Raw genomic sequence first — 23,076 nt, forward strand, 5'->3', positions numbered from 1 at the left:
AAAGTAAAGGTCGTAAAGACTTGTTTGTCCAGTACTTGGTAACAAAGGAAGGGACGGCTCGTACAATTCGCAAAGGCTCATGGGTAATGAAGTCCATTTTTGCTGACTCCCGTGAAGACGTGCGTGTGGCCAAATAAAATGCTTTAAGATTTCATAAACGACTGCCTCTCTTCTTGCCATTGCAATGGCATTTAGCTTCAACTTCGATCTGCAGATAAAAACGGGTGAACCCGACAACGAAGATACGACTCAGAAGGAGGAGGCCCACGAAGCAAAACAAGTAATTTCTACAGACACCGTACGTGAAACTTAGTAGAAGCTGGCCACGTGTTACCCGACTCAATGTAACATCAAGTAACAGACAATTGACATGCTAGCTAGCTAGCTAGTTATTTCAGTAGTAGTTTGCTTAGTTAGCTTAATTATACGCTTGGCACCAGGGTTTCCTGGTATCAGCTGACAACTAGATAGGCAGCTAGCCATTTTTCAAAATTGTTTGTTCCAGAAGGAGCAGTTAGACTATATTATTTTGGGATTGCGTGCATAATGTGTCGGTAGGGAAGAGCGACCCATCCTACCAGCTAGTTGACTGTACAATAACGGTTTGTAATGTGCTTGAGTAATGATCAGTTCTCCCCACTATTCAATTTCAGACAAAAGAAGGCCCCGAAAAAGTAAAAGCGTCGAAAGAGCACGGCCCTCCCCTGGATTATCAGTCCCTCCTGGAAAACACGGTCTGTGAGACGTTCTCATTGGGGACCCTGCCTCCGATCCACTATCTCAACGAGTCCGTGTTTGAGCAGACTGCTTCCGAGTTGATTGACAGCGAGAAGATACTGTCCCAGACGGCAGCCCAACACACGGACCTCATCTCCGGTGTGTACGAGGGTGGTCTCAAGATTTGGGAGTGCACGTACGACCTGCTGGAGTACCTGGAGAGCGAGGGGGAGGTTTTCTCTGGGAAAACGGTGCTGGATTTGGGCTGTGGGGCAGGGCTTCTGGGCATCTTGGCGCTGAAGAGAGGCGCGCATGAGGTGCACTTCCAGGACTACAACAGTACAGTGATAGAACGTCTTACTGTGCCGAACGTGTTGCTGAACTGCGAGTGTGACGACGACAGTGATGAGCAAGACCATGAGAAAGTGGGGGAGAAGGACGGAAGTCCGTCAGCCAAGAGGAGAGCCACGGATCCTCCGCAGCACGCGAAAATAGCCAAATGTAGATTCTTTTCAGGTGACTGGACGTCCTTCCTCCCACTAATGCTAAGCAGTGACCCACCACCAAAATATGATTTGATCTTCACATCTGAGACTATTTACAATACAGCCTACTACTCTGCTTTGCACGAGGTGTTCCACAGGCTTCTTGCCGAAGACGGTCTAGTCTACTTGGCCACCAAGGCTCATTATTTTGGAGTCGGGGGAGGGCTCTACCTGTTCCAGAGTTTTGTGGAGGAGAAGGACATCTTCAAAATGAAGTGCTTGAAGAATGTGGAGCAGGGCCTTCAGAGGCATGTTGTCTCCTTGACCTTCAAGAAATCTGACAAGCCACTGACTGTTTAATTAAGCCACGCATCTGATATGAGTTGGTTTTATTAAGAGTACAACAAGCAACATTCATTCTGTGTGAACATCTGTGTACATATGTCATAGGATAGACACCTGAAAAGCAACATTTACAGTTCATACAGGGACTAAAATGTGTAACTTCAGGGTCATCCGTGTAGCTGGTGATTTTCACATTTCATGTGAAATACAAGGCAACATAAATAACAGGTAATTTGGAATATGCATAAAAAGGCTTGAGATGCAGGCCTCATTAAGTCTGTGCGATGAATTGATTGAGAGAACTCAATTGTCATTTTGTTTGCCCTGTAAATCGTAGTTACAAATCAAATAATTTGTAATTAATGTTTTCCATCCAAAATTTGGACATCTTGACTATATTTCTGTGTGTTTCATCTGAAGCAGCATTCTTCAGGTGTGTCTTCATGAACTGGTGATACCTTGTCACATTTTGTGGTTACAGTTTGGTTTGAGGCCGTGTGCTCCAGGTAGAGGCTGCAGAGGGGCTGTAAAAGTGAGCCAGAGACCTGAACAGGCCTGAAATATTCTGACTGTCCAGCTATACAAGTGGTTAATGTTAACTGTAAGCTATGGTACTTGCTCTGCATAATCTTCTGCTAAGCAAATGCAGTGAATGGTAGATGGAACAGCAGAGTGTTGTATGTTAACCGCAGAACCCCCCTAAAGACCTCCACCCTTTACAAACATAGCAGTTGTGTGCAGTCCTATCTATGTTTGTTAAGCTCCTGTGACTGCGTGTGTGAGCTAGGGTGTTTCCCTCTGGTAGCATGTCTGCATTCCTCCTTCTCTGTCTAGTGCATGTCATGCTGTAATAGCCACAACCACACCTACTGTTTCCTGCCATTGCCAACAGGTCATTTAACCGGACTGCATATCTCCAAAGAAGCTCTAGTCAAGTACCGGTTATGCCTTATTTTTGTGTGATTTGAGTTGGCTAACAGGGCTTCAATACCACAACTTGGACTATGCATGGTTACTTCTCCATGAAAAGAATGCACACACTGTAATAACCCTTTAAGTGTTCAAAGCAATACATAATAGCAACACATTATAATCAAATTTTACAATAATAAAAGTTGCTTTTGGTTGACGTTGAGCTGACAGCCAATATGGGTGGTGCTGAAGGCATGTGTTCCAGTGGTCGATGAATTCTGATGATTATGTGAAAAATAAAGTCTAAATGTTGTTTCACACTGCATGCCTTTTTCTGCAACTCATGTAGTACATTGCTTATAGCTTGTTCAGTGCTGACTCACACTGGATACCCACTGTATCCTGTCCTTTTCTCATTCATTGCAATTTTGGCCTGTCAACAAAACGTGTTTTCATTTTAATCTGTTTTAGATGCATAGTTAAAATACATGAACAATAATGCTACTGTGTTAACCATTATATATTAAGTCTATTTCATTAACACTAATAATATAGCTACTACTGATCCATTAGGATTAACACTACTAATGGTCATGTTACTAGATTGCTTTTCTGAATATAGTCTTATAGGTGTGTTGAACCAATAGAATTTTTTATACTTAAGTTTTGCTAGTCATAATATAGAATTTGTAAACCAACAAAGGTGCACTATAAAAATATTAGCTACTGTTTAAACCTGTATCGTATGAAATGCTCCCGCACTGTTTCTGGAATGTTGGTATTGTAGGTGTGAATATTAGCATACTATATATGCCCTGCAATGTGGAAATACACTGCTACGGCTGGCACGATTTGCATGAATTCAGAAATGAGGAAAAGTATAAGGATCTGAATGGAAATTCCATTCATGCTTAATTCTCCTAATTGAAAGCATATACCCAACTAAAGCAAAGTGCTGCATTTATCAGTCAAGAAAACAGTCTCACAATTGTATGGGCTCACACTGTTGGTCCAACTGTTGAAGTTGTTGAAATTTATAGAAATGTTTTGCAGAATCATTTCATATTTTTAATTTACATGGTGGGCTGCTAGGCCTGAAAAGGGCCAGCCCAGCACATAGTCATAGTCTGTACAGCCTAACATGCACCTGTATGAAAACTCTAGTACTTTTCTAATGTCAGGGCTAAACCTTGCTTTTGACATTAACGACTCACAGATCTGAGCCTATGACACAATTTTAAAAAAGTTTTAAAGTTTTTAAAAAAATATAAACATGATTATGAATTTTAAATTGCAATTATGTATGTCACTGTTATGTGGCAAAACACAAAGCAACACAAAACTTTGGTCAAATGAAACAGACGACGCAGTGACATCTGCACACAGATTTATTACATTTGCACAAGGGGTTCAGTGTACATTTCAAACAGTGCATCGCAACACAACCCTACTCAGAGTGACACTCAGTCAAATCACTGGCAGCAAAGTCAAGCAAAGACTCATGGGGTGGGCCAGGGCAGAACAACTCACACACACACCCAATGCATGTGTCATGCTGGTCTTGCGATATACTGGTCATCAGCTGGGTGGTGGAGAAAAATTAGAACATGTGTACACTGAAAAAATTGATATATTGACCATACAAATCACATCATTTCAAATCATAACCTGGAAGAATATCGTTTTATTTTAATGAGAGGTTCCAACGGACATGATAGCATTTCCTATCCTCCGTAACTGCAGCCTGTGTATGAAATGACTTATTCAGTCTCTCAGTTGCACACACATACAGATACACACACACACACACACACACACACGCAGGCACACACATTGGGAAGGGTGTTAACTGTGCTGCCAATTCTTTTTGGGAAACAGGTCATGACAACTTGCCACAGACAAACAGCAATGCTATTTATGTAAACTACCACCAGAGGGCACCAGGGAGAGAGGAGTGAGGGTCTTCACACTACCACAGCCCTCAGAAAAGCTCCTGAATGACATACAGCACCCCTCTAATGCCAATCATTTCACTATGGAATGTGCAGTTTACAACCGCTCAAAGCAGCCCTTTCAAAACAATGAAGTGAAGCACTAAATGCAACTGAGGGACTGAAGTATAGAGCAGCCCTGATGTAATGTTATACAGGTATTCGAAACATTCAACTGAAACCAGCACAGACCTGCCCCCTCTCCCCTTTTTTCCCCTCACTTTTTTTCTAACAGCAGTTGCCATGAGACCAGAAGATCTACAATGATCAGGCCTGGCTTCCAGGTGAAGACTGAAAGGTCAAAGATCGGAAGGTGATGATTGGTTGTTTAATACCCTGCTTGCCTCAGTCCGTGCAAATAAACTATCACTTTACATTAAAAATATATATCGTTTTTCAAACAACCACTGATTGGCTTTAGAAATCTAAAAGGTGCTAAATTTAAAATGGGGATTTTGTGCCTTTCAGACACCCAATGGTCAATGGAATGCCTATGCTCCGCTTTTTTTGGGTCAAGCAGATGGTCCCTAAAATTTTGGTCTAACAGTATCATTTGTGAAATCAAAACTCCAGCTGTTACAAATTTTGCACTCAGTGTGGAATACTGACTACTGATGGACTACATATAGTTAAGGTTATGATAGTCATGAAAGGTAATACTGGGTACCTTGATGTCACAGCTGTGGTGCATGAAAGGAGCGTATGTGTGGCCTTAAGAGAGCTGTAGTGTGCTGCCCGCCCCACTCCCTCCTCACTCAGGCCCCTGTTGTCACACGGGGAGGCCTCCCTCTACTTCTTTGCCTTGCCCTGAGCGGCCACAGCCTCCATGGCCTTGCGCACAGTCTCCTCGTCTCCCAGGAACTGCATTGGTTTGATTGGTTTGAGGTTCTTGTCCAGCTCGTAAAGGATAGGGATCCCCGTGGGCAGGTTGAGCTCCATGATGGCCTCCTCCGACATGCCTGGGGACGAGAGCAGAAAGGTTTACGTTTGACAATGGGTTTAACGCTATGATATGAACAGAATTTTGGCTATGGTACGTTCCTAGTTCAGGCCCTGGTCCTCTCACACCTGGACTACTGCAACTCCCTCTTTTCTTGCCTTCCTGCATATGCAGTCAAACCTCTACAAATAATCAAAAATGCAGCTGCACAAATTGTCTACAATCTCCCTAAACATGGTCAAGTTCCTCCCCTGCTCATCTCACTTCACTTGCTTCCTGTTATCGCTCGCATAAAGTTCAAAACCTTGGTGCTGCCATACAGGACAGTGAATGGGACACCCCCCTCATTCCCACGACCCCTCTTAAAACCCTATGTTCCCTCAATATCACTGCGCTCTGCAACCACAGGGCAACTGACTGTTCCGACCCGACGAGGTCGCTCTTCTCAGACACGATCCCTGTCTGTACTGGTCCCACAGGGGTTAGGACAGTGGAGTCACTGGCCATCTTCTGACGCAGACTGAAGATCCACCTCTTCAGACTGCATCTTGGTTCCACTTCTATCCCCACCCCCTAACACCTGCTACTTCTTGCATTTGATGTTAATTTTATGTGTAGCATTATAATGTATTATGAATTTGTGTTCTAGGGACTGTTGTATCGTAGTTATACTTGGTTTTTGTCAGATTGCACAAGTTAACTTGTGGTAGGGCTTGAATGCTCATACTCAGAGAGCATCTGCTAAATGCATGTAATGTAATGTAATGAGATACATCTCTGTGGCCGAGTCTGGAACCCATACCCTCCAGGTGCTTGACGATGCCTCGCAGGCTGTTGCCGTGGGCAGCAATCAGCACCCTCTTCCCCTCCTTGATCTGCGGCACAATCTCCTCGTTCCAGAAGGGCAGCGCACGGGCGATGGTGTCCTTCAGGCTCTCACACGATGGCAGCTGGTCCTCCGTCAGGTCGGCATAGCGACGGTCCTGCCGAGAAACAGACGGCAGCGTCACAGGCATTCTGTCACGAACAAATATTCAGATCTTGCGTTCTTACCATCCTCCATCTAGGAGGTTCTGGTAGGTAACTGGATGTTGTGGTACTGCCTGCATTCCTATGCATTCATATGGATGTACTGGTTTAGACCACACCCCTTCAAGTTCATAATGAGCCAGTGAATCAGATCTGTTGTAGCTTCAACAATGACAGCAACAGACTTTTGAATGTGGAATGCAAGTAAGCTGACTATCTGTTCCATATCAATGATCTGTGGTTAGGTCACAAAGCACTGATAAGGACAGCTATGCATACTTAGTACCTCAAGGACAAGGTTAGACAGAATGGCATGGGGTGCCACTTTTTAGCACTTCTGTCTGCTGGTGCCACCAGCAACTCCTTTTACATGTATTTACACATTCAACTGAATGGAAGGCAATCGAAATATACATAAACAACTCTGAAACATGCAATGTGTTTTATCTGAAATAACAGGGTGGTCATGTGACACAAACAGAATTACAAATCTATTCTCTGCTGCTGCGTTTGAGAGCAGAAGTGGCTAAAATCAATGACAGATTTAATAGAATGAACACCCGTTTTTTATGTTATTTTGCATGAAATTTTAAACAGCAGACAGTTAACCAATGAATCCTGAGGCCTGTTTTCAATTGTTTTTAACACTGGTTTCTTCCTCAACAATCCTGTCACATGCATTAGTCCAGCAGTAACTTAACTGCACGGCATTGTAACCATTTGAGAGTATTCAATTCATGACACCTCTTTATATTTCAAGGATGCAAAACCGCTTCCATGTTGCTCAGTAGAAAAACTGACCAATTGGGACAGCTCTGGATGAAAACCACTACTCGTTGGATTGCTCAAGCCTTGCGTGGTTACGCAAAGTGATTTCCGGTGCAGTGAATGTCAGACCGCGTCCCCAGTTGTACTCTCTGTGTCTCTGCAGCCCCACGTTGCAGTGGCAGATATGCGGTTATAATGCTTTAACCAATCGCTGGCCCAGCCCGCAGGTGCTTTTAAAAATCAATCATCTTTTGGACCGTCCTTTGAAATTTGCACTCTTGCCCTCATCTGCAATACATTAACTCCTGCGAGGGTCACACATTCTGTATATTGTGGCCTTGTAAAGGGCTGTTTTGCAACATGCAGAAAAATTATTATCTAAGGCCTTTCAAAATTTGGTGCATTAATTGACTTTTTCAGGAGAAAACCTATGAATATACTGCCAATGGCTCATATATTACAATCAGAGCCATGTGATGGACTTTTCTGTCCACTTGGTCTTTTTGCTCTCTTGTACTCAGAGACTAAGCTTGCAGTGCTGAGCTAAGTGAAAACCTCACCTCGTCACATGAGAAACCATGACGACCATACATGCAATAAACAGGTTTTGGTGTCTCTGAGACACACATTCCCATCCTGTCAGATGGGCAAAAGTATGATTCTGACTAAGCTCATTATACCGCCTGCCACATCCTCGAGCTGGCTCTGAGCCAAACATCCCGTTATAATCCGTCAGTTGCATCCTGATCTGCCGAGCCGAGGTACGGTCACTCCGGGGTATTGGCAGTTGCCATGGTGATGACCTCAATGCTTCCGCAAACAGGAGTCGGAAGAGTGGGGCTGCGCGTGTTTCCCCGTTCCACTGCTGTCTTTTTAACTCTACACATCTTCTGTTTGAAATTTTGCCAATATGATACAAATTTTTTCTGCGGTTCTGCAGTTTCTTTTCGCTAGGTCACGATGATTGTCAGATCTGAAAATAATTTGTCTCGGGGTGTTCTGCTAAACCTACTCATAGCGGTGTAACGACACATTGGTAGGTACTGACACTTCAATACAGAAACAATGATTCAGCTGTATTGATGCTCCATCTCAAAATGGATCCATACCATTAATTTTTTTTTTCATGCTAATACAACAATTTGGATGAAACTAGAGTGCTTGCAACAATGCTATTTTGAAAAATGAGTGTTACTTAAATACAATGTAATGAACTAATGCTTGATGCTCCATATTTCTCTAAAAGCATAGAATAATGTAAATGCTATTTATGTTTAATCATACTGTACCATATAGCTTCATATCAAAGTGACTCATTCCACTATTCAGACTGAGTCATCGTCATGCGTGGTAACAGAAGATCCAACAGGAAACCTCTAGGTCACTCTGAGACTAGTGCTGCCCCGCTGTCAGAACCCATACAGGGTTTGTGTAGCAGGTCAGACTCAATTACCTTGCTAATGACGGTGTAGAAGTCATGGTCGGCATCCATAGGGGGAGGGGGGATGTCATAGGAGCGCCTCCAGATTTTGACCTGGGCCTCCCCGTGCTTGGCGGCGGTCTCGGCCTTGTTCAGGCCGGTCAGGCCGCCGTAGTGACGCTCGTTCAGCCTCCAGGTCCTGTGCACGGGCAGCCACATCTGGTCGATGCTGTCCAGCACGATCCACAACGTGCGGATGGCCCTCTTCAGCACGGAGGTGTAGCAGATGTCAAACTCATAGCTGGCATCTGCAGAGGGCGGTTAAGACCGTCAGCAATTCAACCCATAAGTGTTTTTTTTTTAAATTATTTTTACTTATTTTTAACCCATCTCCGACTGTATAGGGCTATATTATGAAATTGACTTAATTTTCCTTTTAAAACATCTTTGCCTATTATGCCTCCTCATATGCGGCCAAATATTATTATTTGTGATTTGTAGATTGCACAATCCTAACGTGAAACGGATCATTGAGCAAACTGTAGCTGGGCTTTCCAATGAGGCATTTGAAGGTTCTTACAGTCATACATGAGATACTGGCTTATTTGGCCGGAAAAACTGAGCCGATAGCTGTGAGCATAGACTCCACGTTCTGCCCGGCACGTTCTGAGCGGCACGTTCACACGCTGAGGAAAATTACCCGGTCAGGAGTCAGAGATTTGTGCTGGGCGGGGACTGTATTAAGAAGAAAGGGGAAGTTTGCCTTAAATGGTCTACACGGCAAGGGGGTGGGGTAAGTGGGTGGAGTTACAGCAGTACCATACAGTGGGAGAAGGCGGAGACTTGTCTAAACTGACAGCTGAGAAGAGGAAGGCCAGGCTGCAACTACACGCCCCAAACCAGCCTCTTTTTTTTGATGTCGGTACTAGTCATTTAGGTACCGAGCTACTCATCGCTGCATGCCTGAAGATTTCCGTAAAGGAAAGAGGCCACGTTTTGACTATCATCACGTTCACCAAACTATAATATTTATATGGATGCAAAACTTACGACCCCTAAAATGATAGGACGCAATTGTATTTATTTATTTATATATATAAAATATGTATATATCTTCGAGACGTACCAGCTAAGTTCATTTGATAACAAGCTTGTAGCTTGTAACACACCCACGCCCACAGGTATCCCTGTGACTCTCCGCTATAGTTACTATAATTTAGGCACGTTAATGGTATTGTTTTGTCATTAAAAAAATCCACACTTACCTAGCAAACAATCTAGCAGGCTATTTCATTGGCTAGTAACTGATAAACTAGCAACTGCATAGCGTTAAATGAATAATAATTTAAATTTTATATTAGTCAGCTGGCTATCAAGCTAAAATGACTTTACCTTTCAGGGCCTGTCCGCCTCTCTTCGCCTCCTGTTCACCAGTCTCGCTCAGATCGGCATCAAACCAACCGCAGAATCGGTTTTCCTGATTCCAGCAGCTCTCTCCATGACGGATCAGCACCAATTTATAAGCGGCCATTCTGTAAGTTCCTCCTTCTTTGACTGGGTCCCGAAGACCTAATAACGGAGAATTTCGATTAAACGGGTGCAAAAAATACCTGCAATGATTGTATGACAGCCGCTCACGGACAAGGACCGCACCAACAGAGGCTGATGACCGTGTGATTGGACCAAGTTGGTTCTGAACTTGACACGAATTGCGTGTCAGTACTTCCTATATAGACTTCGCCCAATGGGAATGCAGCAGGCTGCCCGCAGTGAGAACTCCTCTTCCCGCACGTCAGCAGCGGGTCGCTCCGTTCAATGCAATGTGACCTTCACTTACCGTAAAGACTAGTGTTGAGGGAGATTTCTGGTCTAAAATAATTAAAAAGATGTTAGTTGTTCTGAGCGCGGGCGGACAGCCTACGTCTCAGTTTTAAATTTCTGCGGTTGTATTACTTTATGTATCGTACAATTATGCTGGTATTTGCTATGAGATTAAACATTAAATATTTTAGTGGTAACATAGCTTTGTTTTACTGTCATTGAAATCAGTTGTTATTAATAATTGCATCTGTTTTAAGTTGCCAATTTAATGAATCACGATAGAAAGTTAAACGTCTTCGTGTTCGTTAATCATGATGGTGGCAGCAGTCTATAAGGTTGTTTCCCACTGTAATTTTTTGACAAGAGACGCCACCTAGAGGACAAGAAATTCATTCTCAGTTCACCGCATTCAAGCTGTTTTATTTTCATTTTGGCTGTCGAGATGTAAGTATCACTGAGATTTGGGAAAACAGATTTATTCCATAAAAGTATATAATTTGTGTGTGTGTGTGTTGTGTAAATCTGGAATGTAGCCTTGCATAACTGGGAGGAAGAAAAGATTTGGGTGTTATCTGCATAAAGAGGAAAAACCCCCACCTATCCAGGGTCAGAATGTTAAGGTACACCTGTTGAAAGGGTTTTGGGGTCAGGTATGGAACCACTCATGGAGCTTATCAGGAACATCTTATGAGGGAAGAGTCTTTTTCTGTTTTTAATGTCCACAGCTCCTTAGGGGGTACAGGACAGAATCTGGTGCAGAATGTATTGACATTGTTTCTATGAAGTGATCAGCTCTATGACTATATCAGTTGAGGTCAAGGAGGACAGAGTGCACTTGTTTGTCATTTGTAAACAAGTCAGCCAACAAAAGTCAATATCAGGTCAGACACTCTCCAGAACATTGCACTTACATTGGCTTAGAAAACACTCTTATCTAGAGTGAATTGCATATCTTACAACTTTACATATTATACAGCTGGACATTTACTGAGGCAAATCAGGTATCCAAGGGTTCAGCAGCAGTGCCTCACCTGGGAATCAGCCTTTAGGCCCTGATCCTTACTTTTGGCCTTTTCTGGAGAGCGGGGGTCTTCATTCATTCATTTATTTTTTTAGAGGAGTAGTGAGGAAGGTTGTTGGATACCTGAGAGGAACAACCACTTGTTTTGGAGAAGCTTAAGGGAATTTGAGTATGTCAAAGGTTATCAGTTGGAGGAGGTTTGAGATTAACTGAACAAAACATTGCGGAGTCCACTGCGGACCATGACATCACTCCCTGGCGTCAACACAAGAATTGCATTCTCTCCCTTGCAAGTGACATAAGTGTTTTGCTCAGGAAGCGTGCTTGTCATGGAGTTTATAAGTTGAGGTTTGGGGGTTTTGAGCTTGTAAGCACCCAGTAAACTTAAAATAGTAATTTTGGGCATTTACGCAGTTCACAGAAATCGGAATTTTACAAACCGTGAACATCACAATTAAAAAAATTATCATTAATTTAAAACAAATACGACATTTTTAGAATAATACTTTCTAGTGATTCATTGTGAGATAGCGATCCATTTTAATCGTAAGAACGCTGATTAATTAATGCGTGTGTCACCAACAGTTGATAAAGCGTAATCAGATCCTTCTACTAAACTGAGATTTTTTGTTGCCTTCAGATAGCCTACATCGTGTTGTTTGTTTCCGAAAGGAGGAGCCTATGAGTATAGCCAATAGTAGCGTGATCTGTGCTTCAGGTGGGCGGTGTTTCAGCGCGATTGGGTGGTGTTCTGCCCGAGCAGTGAATGATTTTGATTAGTGGGAGGGCCGTTCTCCGGAAGCTGACAGTCAGCTGATCTGTTTGTTGAAGCTCTGCAAAGGCCAGCATTGGGACTTTGGCCCTTGTTCTGCAGTCGATTACTTCACTGTCTAAGCTACATTTGTTTATAATATTTTTTTTCTGGCATGGACGAAACTAGCCCGCTAGTTTCCCCTCTCCGGGATTCTTCCGATTTTAGCTACTGTCCCACCGAACCTACAAGTCCCCGGGGCGGATTTGGAGGGACGCCGGGTTCGGTGGTACGAGTCCCGGCTGGTAGCCCTGGACGCAGCCGGGAGCGACAGCCACTACTTGACCGGGACAGAGGAGGCTCTCCACGAGATCCCCATAGGAACGAGTTCCCCGAAGATCCGGAGTTTAGGGAGATCATCCGGAAAGCAGAGCGTGCTATTGAGGAGGGGATTTTCCCAGAAAGAATTTATCAGGGATCCAGTGGCAGCTATTTTGTCAAAGATTCACAAGGGGTGAGACGTTTTTGCTTTGAATGTATAAGTTGTTGTTGGGGGTTGAAATTATGTTTGAAGTATTTTTTGTTTCCTTTTTGTTCGCGTTATCCTGCGTGCGTTTTTTTAGCAGACAAAAGGCGTCGCTCCGCTACCTGTCGCAGAACGTCTCCTGGTTGTAAGTGGAACATCAATCAAACTACCATGATGCAGCAACCTCAAGGCCCTGGCTTGCTTTAATCTAAAATCGTTGTTATTAATGTAAATGTCCCACGATATAACGGCACTATATTATAACGAGACTATATTACAGTTTGACTTTAAAAGTTTGACTTCAAAATTTAATGGGATACTGACGCGTTGAATTATTAGCAAGAATGTTTAAGAAGTCGGAGTAGTTCAATGTGATAAAACAATACTTTGAAGCACCACTGAAAGCTGACTAATATATTGTGTCATTGACATATAGGCATTTAAACATATTGCGTTTACAATATGTTTGAATAACTTGCATTTAAGACGCAGGTAGAGTGGTGTCGAGCTGGCAGTCCGATGGGAGAGGGTCGTTGGTCACGTTTGTAGTCGCATAAGTAATCGAGATTCTTTAGGATTCCATTCGATTTGTCCATTTTATCTATACACCCTCCGTTTAAAATAAACATTCAGAACAAACAGGGTACCATTGCAGATGAATTCAAGATAACATTTGGCAAGTTTTGATTAATGGGGGGGGGGGGGGGGGGGGGTAGAATATAAAGAGTAGTAGTATGAAAATTATAAATAAATGGTATGCCTGGATAAAACAAACAGCAGATGTGGTAAGGACTCCTTGTTGTAATGACACTGGGGAGATGATATGACAGAGTGGGAGGACCAGCCAGAGATAAAGATGATGTTCCACACCCCTCTCTCCTCTCTCAACCTTTACTGATCTGTTCTTGAGATGCTGAGGGAAGTGTTTGGCTGCAGATCGCTGAACTGGGATCGGCGTGGGAGAGAACTGGCAGGTTGGGCTTCCTCGGAGGCACTGCCTGCGGTGTCTGTGGGTGCCGCGCCCGTGATCGACCTCACAGCGACCTGTTAGCTCGGTCATGGGGGCAGCAGAAAGGCATGAGGCCTGTGAAAGCCTGGTAGGCCCTATCAAGAGCATGCGCCAGAGGTCAGGCCCAACAGGGCCCTTAGAGCTAGGTAAAGAGGCCTAGGAATGACGAGGCATAGCCAGCATTGCTTGCGTGTCTGTGAGATTCACCACATACCTGTGGAAGTTCCCCTCCTGTCACAGATTCTCTGGCTACGCCTTTCTCTCTCTCCTCCTCCCCCCCCGAAAGTGTGTGGAGGCTCATTTCAACGTCTATCACGCGCCAGCAATAATAGTGGCCTGGTGGCTTTCGCCAAGCTCCCTCAGCATAAGCAAGACCGGCCACATTCTGCAACAACCGTTGCGACCGTGTTACAGGGTCCAGTCTTTTGGATGTGACACATTTTATTAAAAGAGGCACGTTTCACGGTCAGGGTTTATGGGCTGAGCACGCTGTAAAAGGACGGAGAACAGCCTCGTTAGCAGTCACAATGCGGGGCGATGGTGACTGTGGGGGTGGATTACAGAGCTGCGCCTCAGTCGGCCCCAGTGGCATTTCGTAGCCGGTCATGTGCGGGAACTTACGCTAATCTTATTGGCATAATGAGTGGCGATCCATTCCAATTCCAGCTCATTAGCTGCTACAAAAAGGCCTTATTGCAGCGCGATGGGGGTGTCCCCGGAGGGCCGGAGGTGACGTGACGTTTCGTGGCCCCCTTGAGACGGTTCCATTCTTTTGGGTGGTGTGGGACATCCGGTCTCGGCTTCCCAGCTTCAGCGTCTTAGTGGCCATCATGAAAGCGAAGCTGGAAATGAAGTCTCTGCCTTTCACTCTGAGTATCTACTATCAAAAGAGCCGAGGCGGTTGAGTGGGAACTTTGTGATAAAATTAGGCCAGCGTGTCTCGAAATAGAGATGCGATTTTTTAAGCGGGAGGAAATTCGATTTGCGAGTAGAGTGATTCTTATCTCGTATTCTTGCGAGCCTCACAGGTCACTTGTTTGTGGCTCACCGTGGTCTCTTGACCCTTCCGTCCCGCTCTGTCCCTCCCCCTGCAGAAGATCATCGGCGTTTTCAAGCCCAAGAACGAGGAGCCGTACGGCCAGCTGAACCCCAAGTGGACCAAGTGGTTGCAGAAGCTCTGCTGTCCCTGCTGCTTCGGGAGGGACTGCCTGGTGCTGAACCAGGGCTACCTGTCCGAGGCCGGGGCCAGCCTGGTGGACCAGAAACTGGAGCTCAACATTGTTCCCAGGACCAAGGTACGGTACGGCTCGATATGCCACATCACTCCGCCCCTTGGCTGTGTCACCGCAACCCCCGCTTCCTTATCTCACCTGCTGTCTCCCTCAGGTGGTGTACCTGGCCAGTGAGACGTTCAACTACAGTGCCATCGACAGGGTCAAGTCCCGTGGCAAGAGGCTGGCCCTGGAGAAGGTGCCAAAAGTGGGCCAGCGCTTCCACAGAATAGGGCTTCCACCTAAGGTAGGCCTCCTGAGATGCGCTCCCTGCCAAATTTCGTCCCCCTCACCAAATTCAGTCCCCTCCCAAAATTCCGTCCCCTTCGCTAAATTCAGTCCTCTCCCAAAATTCAGTCCCCCCCTCTGCAAATTCCATCCTTTTCACCAGATTAAGTCGTCCTCGCCAAACTGTCGCCACCAGATAAACTATTGGCAAGTGAGCCAGGAAAATACTGACCCCATCAGAGGCGTGTACACAGCGTTTATTGTAATGGTCAGCTTCTAAATCTACGAGATTAAGTGTCCCATGGTTAAAGGAACCCTCTGGCTGTAATACCCAGCTGTCACTGCAGATTTTGCTGAGATTTTGCAAGTGACACGTTGCAGTGTTCCTAGGGCCGCTCGCAGTGCCTCACTCAGCTCTCTTGTGTCAGCTTTGATTATCTCATTGAGGACAAGGATTTTTTTTACAAGTCAATAGAACTAGCAGTTTGTCATAACAAGATGGTTGTTCATTGAACTGCTCCTTCCATTGGTGTAGGTGGGGTCATTCCAGTTATTTGTTGACGGGTACAAAGACGCAGACTACTGGCTGCGGCGATTCGAGGCAGATCCACTCCCTGAAAACACTAACAGACAACTGCAGCTCCAGTTCGAGAGGCTAGTGGTTCTGGATTACATCATCCGAAACACAGGTGAGCACACAAGCTCCCCCTAGTGGCAGCAAAAATGAAAACACACTTAAACTTTAGGCCTTAGCCATTACTAAGCATATTATGAACTGCATTTAAAAACATTCTGGGACAAAGATGTTGTTTCTGTCACACAGATCGAGGTAATGACAATTGGCTGATCAAGTATGACTGTCCAATGGATGCTGGAGGGAACAGGGTAAGCAAATGTTTGTTGCTGAGGGCAAAAATGTTTAAAATGTTCTGAGGGTGTCCTGTAGTGACCGGTAAAATTGAATTTGAGTCTGAACAACATGACAGAGCACTGCATTCACACATTTAAACCTGATTTGATGGGTATTATCACGGCTTTGTCAGATGTCCAGATTTTTTTTGTATATTTGATCTGACTTTCCCTCAGAATTGGATCTATGTCTGTGCTAATTTACAAACATGTGTGACTCCCTTCAGACTTGTAATCTGACAGTTAAGAGGTCAGTACCACTCCGCCACTTGGTCACTGTACCCCCTATATCATCCTCATCTCCTCTGGGCAGGACACAGACTGGGTGGTGGTCAAGGAGCCCATCATTAAACTGGCAGCCATAGACAACGGTCTGGCCTTCCCTCTCAAGCACCCGGACTCGTGGAGAGCCTGTGAGTAACATCACCACCCCCCGATTCCCTCCCTCCCCATTTCACCACCCACCCATTTCACCATCCCCATGTACCCACTGCCCCTCACCCCCCGGTCCTAATGTGTCCATTGTCTCCTGTCCTTCTACCCGTCTCTCTCAGAACACAGCTGTTGTCTCTGTCTTACTCCGTTCCAAAGTTCTGTTTCTAAGTGAGTGGTGTGTGTTGGGCATGAAGTCTTTAGCTTGTGTTCTTTCTTACAGTCTTTTACTGCTGGTCTGGATCATGTGATTATGTGTAATGTTGGTATGGTGACCTCATTGTCATGAAGCCCCACTGACGAAGTGGGAAGCCTCAAGATGTAGGCCAAAGCTGGCTGTGGCCATAGTTAGGGGTGGATGATCTTCCCAAAAAATCATATCGCGATCTTTTTAACACACAATCACGATCCACGATCTGAATTGCGATCTTTTCTCCCAATTTTGAAATGTACTGTTGAGAATATCCAGGCTCAAACAAGCCTATGGACTTGTTGCACCATTTAAAACACAATATCGCATTCAAGACACCGTTTTCAAAATGGTCATTAAAATCTGAGTTCAACTTTATTTTAAATATTAAAGGGAACTGTAAGCAACAGTCAATACATAACACAACAATTAAATAACAGGTTTTTCAAGTTCTCAGAACTCTAGAAAAAATTGTAGTAGTAAAATGTAAACTAAAAAGGGCGTAGTAAAATGTAAACAGCACAAAAGTGCACCTTTGAAATTCTGACACTTTCACACTTGAACATTCTAAGAAAAATAAACATTTTCACAGTTTCAACTTCAAGTTGTAATCAGCAGCTAATAGACAACATAATAACCATAAAATAACAGACTTTTCAAGTACTCGGAACTCAAATAGGAAAAGTAGTTAAATGTAAATAACACAAAAGTCACTCGTCGTTGCAAAAAAAAAAGCCGTGCTTTATTCGTGCAGCAATCATCTGTCGCCATTCGCTATACAAATGGGACATGGCGGTATTAGAAAAATATTTGCGACTTGGCAGATCATACCGTGCACCTAAAGTGTGCATCAGTGTCTTAAATCCCATGTTGTCCACAGCTTTGAACGGCACCATATCGTTAGCCAGACAGAATGTGACCGCCTCAGTCACCTCTTTCCATCGTTTGCTGCTTTTATCATATGTTTTCGACTGCTCTAATGCGTTGGTCAGTGATAACTGTTTATGTTTCGGGACCTCGTGAGATACAGATGAGTGGGGTTGTACCGACCTGTGTGAAACACTCTCGGCATGTTCCTTCGGATGCTTCCTTTTAAGGTGGTTGAACAGATTTGTTGTATAGCCATGCGTCGCTTAACGATACGTTGCGCGAAATAGGATGTTATGTGATTTGGATGTTGTGCGAACACCATACTATATGTAGTATATGGTAGGCCTATACTATGTATACTGTACTATTATATGCCTGGCAGCACAATCACTTTATTTCCATGAGACATGAGATACACGTGTTACGTGCGGGAAGCGTTGCCTTCACTGCGTCCAGTTATGTCCGCTACGTCCCATTCTGCGATCGGGATATTTAAACTTTATTATAAGGACTATTTATTATAGGACTACGGACGTATATGCAAACGGACGTTGTCCGAATGGTCGTTAAGCGGCGCATGACTGTATTATCTCCAGAAGTGCCGACCGTTGCCTGGCAAACTTTGAGAAATATCTGAAAGGCACCCCAATGATAGAGACGCATGATATAATCTGGCCAATCAGCACAGCCATCTAGTAGGCAATCATTCTGTTGGAAACATTAGTAGGAGGGCATAAAAGGTCACGATCTCTGCGATTCGCTTGAAAAGTAGATCGTGGACGTCTTCAAGATCGATCACGATATAAAATCGACAGATCGCCCACCCCTAGTCATAGTAACCTTTGATTTGTAGGGCAAGGGGCTCTGTTTTTAGCTGTTACTTGAGAAAGCAGCTCTATAATCAGTCATGTCACTGACTCAGTCAGTCACTGACTTACTGACTCACTTCCTCACTCATTGATTCACTCACTCCCTGATTCATTGAGTGACTGAGTGACCCATACTGCAGTGAATGCAGAATGCTGGTAAAGGAGTCAAGGCCACAATGAAGTCCCACTTTAGTTCTTGTTTTTTTTCCCCCCCAACAGATCCCTTTTACTGGGCCTGGCTTGCTCAGGCCAAAGTTCCCTTCTCTCAAGAGATCAGGGACCTCGTCCTGCCCAAACTCTCAGACCCCAATTTCATCAAGGACCTCGAGGAGGATCTCTACGAGCTGTTTAAGGTGAGTAGTCACGTAAGGACATTACCAGAGTTTACTGAACCGTCGCTGCAGTTTTCAGTAGGGCTCCTTTTTGACTGGAATTGTGTGTTTGTTTAAGCCCAATGAGCTGTTCTCTGGGGGAGAAATCATCTGCAGGTTATCTTGTGATTAGCATTAGTATGCTAATACCAAAGCAGGACTGACTTGGATCTTCCAAAATTCTGAACTTGAAGCTGAAGTGTTCTGAAGTTGGATGTAGAATGAGAAAACTGCCACTACAAGGCTCATTTGCACCTTTCATTTGCAAAATACCTTTCTTGAGTTATTCTTCGTCTGAGGGGTTGCACGGTTTTGGTACTTCCAAGTTCATGGTGAATTGAGAAATGTGGGGGAAAATTTCATACATACAGGGGCAGATTGCAGGCAAATGGAGGCAGATTTCAGACATGCATGGGGCAGATTGCAGACAGGCATGGCGAGGATTCAGACAGGCATGGGCAGATTGCAGGCAAATGGAGGCAGACTTCAGGCAGGCAAGACGAGGTGTCTGATGTGCTGGGGCAGATGTAACACATGCTGTAAGAGGGATGGATTTTCCAGAGAATTCCCAGCCCGTTAAGCTTGTCTAACCATAGCCACAAAACCAAACTACCAGGAACCATTTTCTATCTGATTCCTTGCACAGCAAACTGATTGTGGCTGAGTGTTCAGTCCACAGAAATGCCTAAACCTGACCAAGGGGTGCCTTTTTAGGATGAAAAGTTTGGAACCCTTCTACAGTTATGTGTTCAAATCAGGCTTCACAGAAGCAAGCCAGAACAGTCCTCTGTCAGCTTCTTAGGATTTGTATTTTTTTTTATTGAAATGAACTAAATTTCACAATCTTTTATTAATCTAAATAGGTGATTATTTCAGTATCAGGCCAAGTCATGGTTCATGAAATAACAACTAAATAGATTACACGATTCAACAGTGCATATCATATTAACTGTAGATTTGCATATTGTCATTGTTAGAGCCTGTGTCTCATTAAATCCAGGAAGACCCCACGAGCATTCACATAACGTTTCCATGGCACTGAGATGGGGTTGTGTACGGCACACGTGGTTTAACAAATCCTCTCTCTGTGTCTGTCCATTTCAGAAAGACCCGGGTTTCGACAGGGGACAGTTCCACAAACAGATCGCAGTGATGAGAGGACAGGTGAGCTGGGGACATGATGGTGTTGCACTGGGTTCAGCAGGGATATCTGTTTCTGTTGATTTGGCATTCCAATTTTCTTTACCCTCACCCCACCAAGAGTCAGAGATTTGTTTGTACAAAATTCAAGGAAAATTTACAAAATCATTATTTTATGCAAGGTTCATAGGCTCACCTTTGTTAATATAATATATATTTTTAAATTAATAAACATTCAAGCGCTGATCCAATCGCTTAGTAGTCCGGTGGTTAGTTATTCGGGTGCACAAATGGTTGTTCTTGTCCCTGGTGATTGGTTGTGTCTTGGCCGGCACAGAGGCTGTGTAGTCTCTGCTCCCCCTTTCCCAAACCCTGAGAGTGGTTTTATCTCTGTGTTTCTGTTTCTCCCTGTCCCAGAACCTGAGACTGACCATGTCTCTCTCTGTGTTACAGGTCCTGAGAGTGGCTATGTCTCTGTGTCTCTCTCTGCGTTACAGGTTCTGAGAGTGGCTATGTCTCTGTGTCTCTTTCTGTGTTACAAATCCTGAGAGTGGCTATATCTCTGTGTTTCTTTCTGTGTTACAGATCCTGAGGGTGGCTATATCTCTGTGTCTTTCTCTCTGTGTTGCAGATCCTGAACCTGAGCCAGGCGCTGAAGGATGGGAAGACGCCCCTGCAGCTGGTGCAGATGCCGCCCGTGATCGTGGAGACGGCGCGGGCCCCGCAACGTGCCAACAGCGAGTCCTACACACAGAGCTTCCAGAGCCGGCGGCCCTTCTTCACCTGGTGGTAGAGCAGGGCATGCTGGGAGCTCTCGCGTGCAGGGTCCACAGCATAAAAACAGTGTAAGGAGAGGAAGGGAGGGAGGGAGAGAGGGAGAAGACAGAGGCGTTCTCTTCCCCTTTCCACCAGCGTCTCTGTAGGATGGGGTGCGCAAACCCGAGGACCACTCCTCCTCCACTTTCAGTGCCTTCTGCTGTCTAAAAGGAGGGGGGGGAGAAGGAATTATGGGAAAACCTCCTTTCCTCATAGCTTTCATATGATTGCCCATCCCCTTCCCCTGACTACCACACCCCCTCTCTCTGATTTTTGCAGCGGCCTAACAGGGCCTGTTTACATTCCCGAAGACCTACCGGTTGTTAAGCAATGCATGTTTATGGACCGTTCCGACATAGCGACGGGGGCGGGGAGGGGTCAGAGAACATTTCATCCACCTGCTGCCTGTGAGAAATGCATCATGGGACCAGAGAGGCTGGGGGCAGGGAAACAAAACTGCAAGCAGCCAGGAGTTTGATTTCGATCCTCTTGAGTTTTAAACCCTTCCAAAATCCGTCTTGGGCATATAGGACCTGAATAATTTTGGGAAGCCTGAGCCAACAGGACTCCCCCCTCACGCTTTTGGCCAGGATGGCTTAAGGATCCTGGAAGCCCCTCCGTCCCAAGCCACAGAGGGCTGCACATGACCTCTCACCTCTGGCCTAATGCGGGATGTCAGTGGGGTGCAAGACCCCCCCATACGGACTCAATAACCATATGCCTGCCTGTCTTGGCTGCCAGCAACCAATCTGCTGCTTTAAAACTGGACCAGATTCTGTGGTTTTCCTTTTTGTTTTTTTGGTTTGTTTGTTTGTATTTCCCCTACAACTTCTGATATCAGTCTCTTATGTGCTTGCAGACTATTGGTGTAAATGATGATGCCCTTATCATTTGCATGGGTGGCTAGCAGCTGACACAGGGGGCCATGGGTCCTGTCAAAGAAGGAATGTTTCTGACCCCCGGGTTCCAATGTGAGACATAAAGAAAAATCTCCCCTATAAGAAATGAGATGAACGCAAGGCGATGGATCATATGTAGACCTGTCATATCAAGATGGTACGATTTTAAAGAATAAAGTAACAGATTTATTTTAGATGAAGGTGGATATTTAGTTTAATGAATTGCCACTTTGGTCTAGACTCTGTAGAGCTGTACAAGGACAGATCAGTAGCTCTGATTGGAGAGTTTTGGTGTTTAAAAAAACTTCAAAGACCAAAAACTGTGCAAAGCTCCTCAGTGCAAACAAACGCATCATAGTCAAGTCAAATGTATCGTAGTAGGTCAAAAATGAAAAACTGTCTGTCTTCGTTTTAAAAGGTGGTAAGTAGTGAACGGATGTCCCAAGCACTTTCTGCTTTGCTTTCAAGAGCGTGCTTGGTGTGCCTGGCTAAATGCTTATCCTGGGGTTAATTTGAAATGCCAACTGGGTTATACTTTATTGAAGCTTCAGTTACACAGACATGTGAAATGCTAATTGTAAAGATACAATACTGCTCATTTTCAGGTAGCAGCCCTTGGTGCACTTTAAATAGTCTTTTAAAGTTTTGTTTGTGTTCATGCTGTTTGTAGTTTGTGTCTCGGCCACAAGGGGGGGCTGTGAAGTTTGACTCTGTCTGTGGTAGTGAAGATGGTGGTGGTGGGGTACCTCTCTGTTCTGAAGTACTAGCTGCTCTGTCCAGTTCTCAGTCCTCCATGTTCAAATTTACGATACAAGGAGAGGTGAGGTTTCCGTTCTGGGCCATTGGGTCAGATATTTTAGTCCCAGCTGCTGATTTCCATATTATTTACAGAGCAACTGATGGTTTAAAAAGGCACCTAGTTATTCTGTGGAAGGATCAAACCCAGGGAAAATGTTTGTAAATGAGCCTCGCGAGGGTCTTTTCCTTGATGTGCATTTGGTACATCCATCTGAACGCTCATGCAGAGATTCATTTTGAAATACTTTTTTACAAACCATAAAATTAATATCAACCTCCAACGGCATATACTCTTTAAAACACAATTTTTAGATAGCATATGGATATTTGAATAGAGTCCTGATGTGCCCTGTAACAATTCCTATGAAAGATGGTCATGGCACAGGCGAAGATGGGAGAGCGAGGCATCATAGTCTTCTGCTGTGGAGAGCACGATGTTTTGATTGGTTCACTGAAGTGATTGACAGTTTGGCATTCACACTCACTTTCCCACCACTGGCTCTGAGGGTTTCTGGGCCCTGCCCCCTTTAGCCACACCCCCTCACTCC

At 44.6% G+C, this 23,076-nt stretch overlaps 3 protein-coding genes across 4 annotated transcripts; 2 read left to right on the forward strand and 1 right to left on the reverse strand.

The window, feature by feature from the left end:
* The first annotated feature begins 107 nt into the window (after positions 1-107).
* On the forward strand, positions 108-2,684 carry mettl18 (methyltransferase like 18). Of its 2 annotated transcripts, none has more exons than XM_036547075.1 (2): positions 108-298; positions 654-2,684. In XM_036547075.1, the coding sequence occupies exons 1-2, from the start codon at positions 185-187 to the stop codon at positions 1,560-1,562; spliced, it is 1,023 nt and encodes a 340-aa protein (XP_036402968.1). In that variant the 5' UTR covers positions 108-184; the 3' UTR covers positions 1,563-2,684. The 2 variants fall into 2 exon arrangements, with proteins under 2 accessions (XP_036402968.1, XP_036402970.1); XM_036547077.1 differs by having other exon boundaries at positions 108-280.
* A 1,150-nt stretch (positions 2,685-3,834) lies between these two features.
* On the reverse strand, positions 3,835-10,345 carry pgam1a (phosphoglycerate mutase 1a). Its single transcript, XM_036546978.1, has 4 exons — positions 10,000-10,345; positions 8,641-8,915; positions 6,193-6,373; positions 3,835-5,409 (listed from the first exon to the last, which is right to left on the reverse strand). The coding sequence occupies exons 1-4, from the start codon at positions 10,136-10,138 to the stop codon at positions 5,240-5,242; spliced, it is 765 nt and encodes a 254-aa protein (XP_036402871.1). The 5' UTR covers positions 10,139-10,345; the 3' UTR covers positions 3,835-5,239.
* Positions 10,346-12,289: 1,944 nt separating this feature from the next.
* On the forward strand, positions 12,290-21,819 carry LOC118790023 (phosphatidylinositol 4-kinase type 2-alpha). The gene is made up of 9 exons (XM_036546815.1): positions 12,290-12,714; positions 14,830-15,030; positions 15,122-15,253; positions 15,770-15,923; positions 16,058-16,119; positions 16,457-16,556; positions 18,724-18,857; positions 19,980-20,039; positions 20,647-21,819. The coding sequence occupies exons 1-9, from the start codon at positions 12,376-12,378 to the stop codon at positions 20,806-20,808; spliced, it is 1,344 nt and encodes a 447-aa protein (XP_036402708.1). The 5' UTR covers positions 12,290-12,375; the 3' UTR covers positions 20,809-21,819.
* The last annotated feature ends 1,257 nt before the right edge of the window (positions 21,820-23,076 follow it).

Source organism: Megalops cyprinoides, chromosome 15 (genome assembly GCF_013368585.1).
Source record: "Megalops cyprinoides isolate fMegCyp1 chromosome 15, fMegCyp1.pri, whole genome shotgun sequence".
NCBI classification, from domain to species: domain Eukaryota; kingdom Metazoa; phylum Chordata; class Actinopteri; order Elopiformes; family Megalopidae; genus Megalops; species Megalops cyprinoides.

Bases quoted from the DNA above. Each gene is read 5' to 3' on its own strand.
- LOC118790023 (XM_036546815.1), top strand. From the start codon at position 12,376: ATGGACGAAACTAGCCCGCTAGTTTCCCCTCTCCGGGATTCTTCCGAT. The intron at 15,031-15,121 runs GTACGGTACGGC...TGTCTCCCTCAG, and splicing joins ACATTGTTCCCAGGACCAAG to GTGGTGTACCTGGCCAGTGA. The intron at 18,858-19,979 runs GTGAGTAGTCAC...TGTCCATTTCAG, and splicing joins ATCTCTACGAGCTGTTTAAG to AAAGACCCGGGTTTCGACAG.
- mettl18 (XM_036547075.1), top strand. From the start codon at position 185: ATGGCATTTAGCTTCAACTTCGATCTGCAGATAAAAACGGGTGAACCC. The intron at 299-653 runs GTACGTGAAACT...ATTCAATTTCAG, and splicing joins AAGTAATTTCTACAGACACC to ACAAAAGAAGGCCCCGAAAA.
- pgam1a (XM_036546978.1), bottom strand. From the start codon at position 10,138: ATGGCCGCTTATAAATTGGTGCTGATCCGTCATGGAGAGAGCTGCTGG. The intron at 8,916-9,999 runs GTAAAGTCATTT...CGCCCTCTGCAG, and splicing joins AGGCGGACAGGCCCTGAAAG to ATGCCAGCTATGAGTTTGAC. The intron at 6,374-8,640 runs GTAATTGAGTCT...GTTTCTCGGCAG, and splicing joins TCTACACCGTCATTAGCAAG to GACCGTCGCTATGCCGACCT.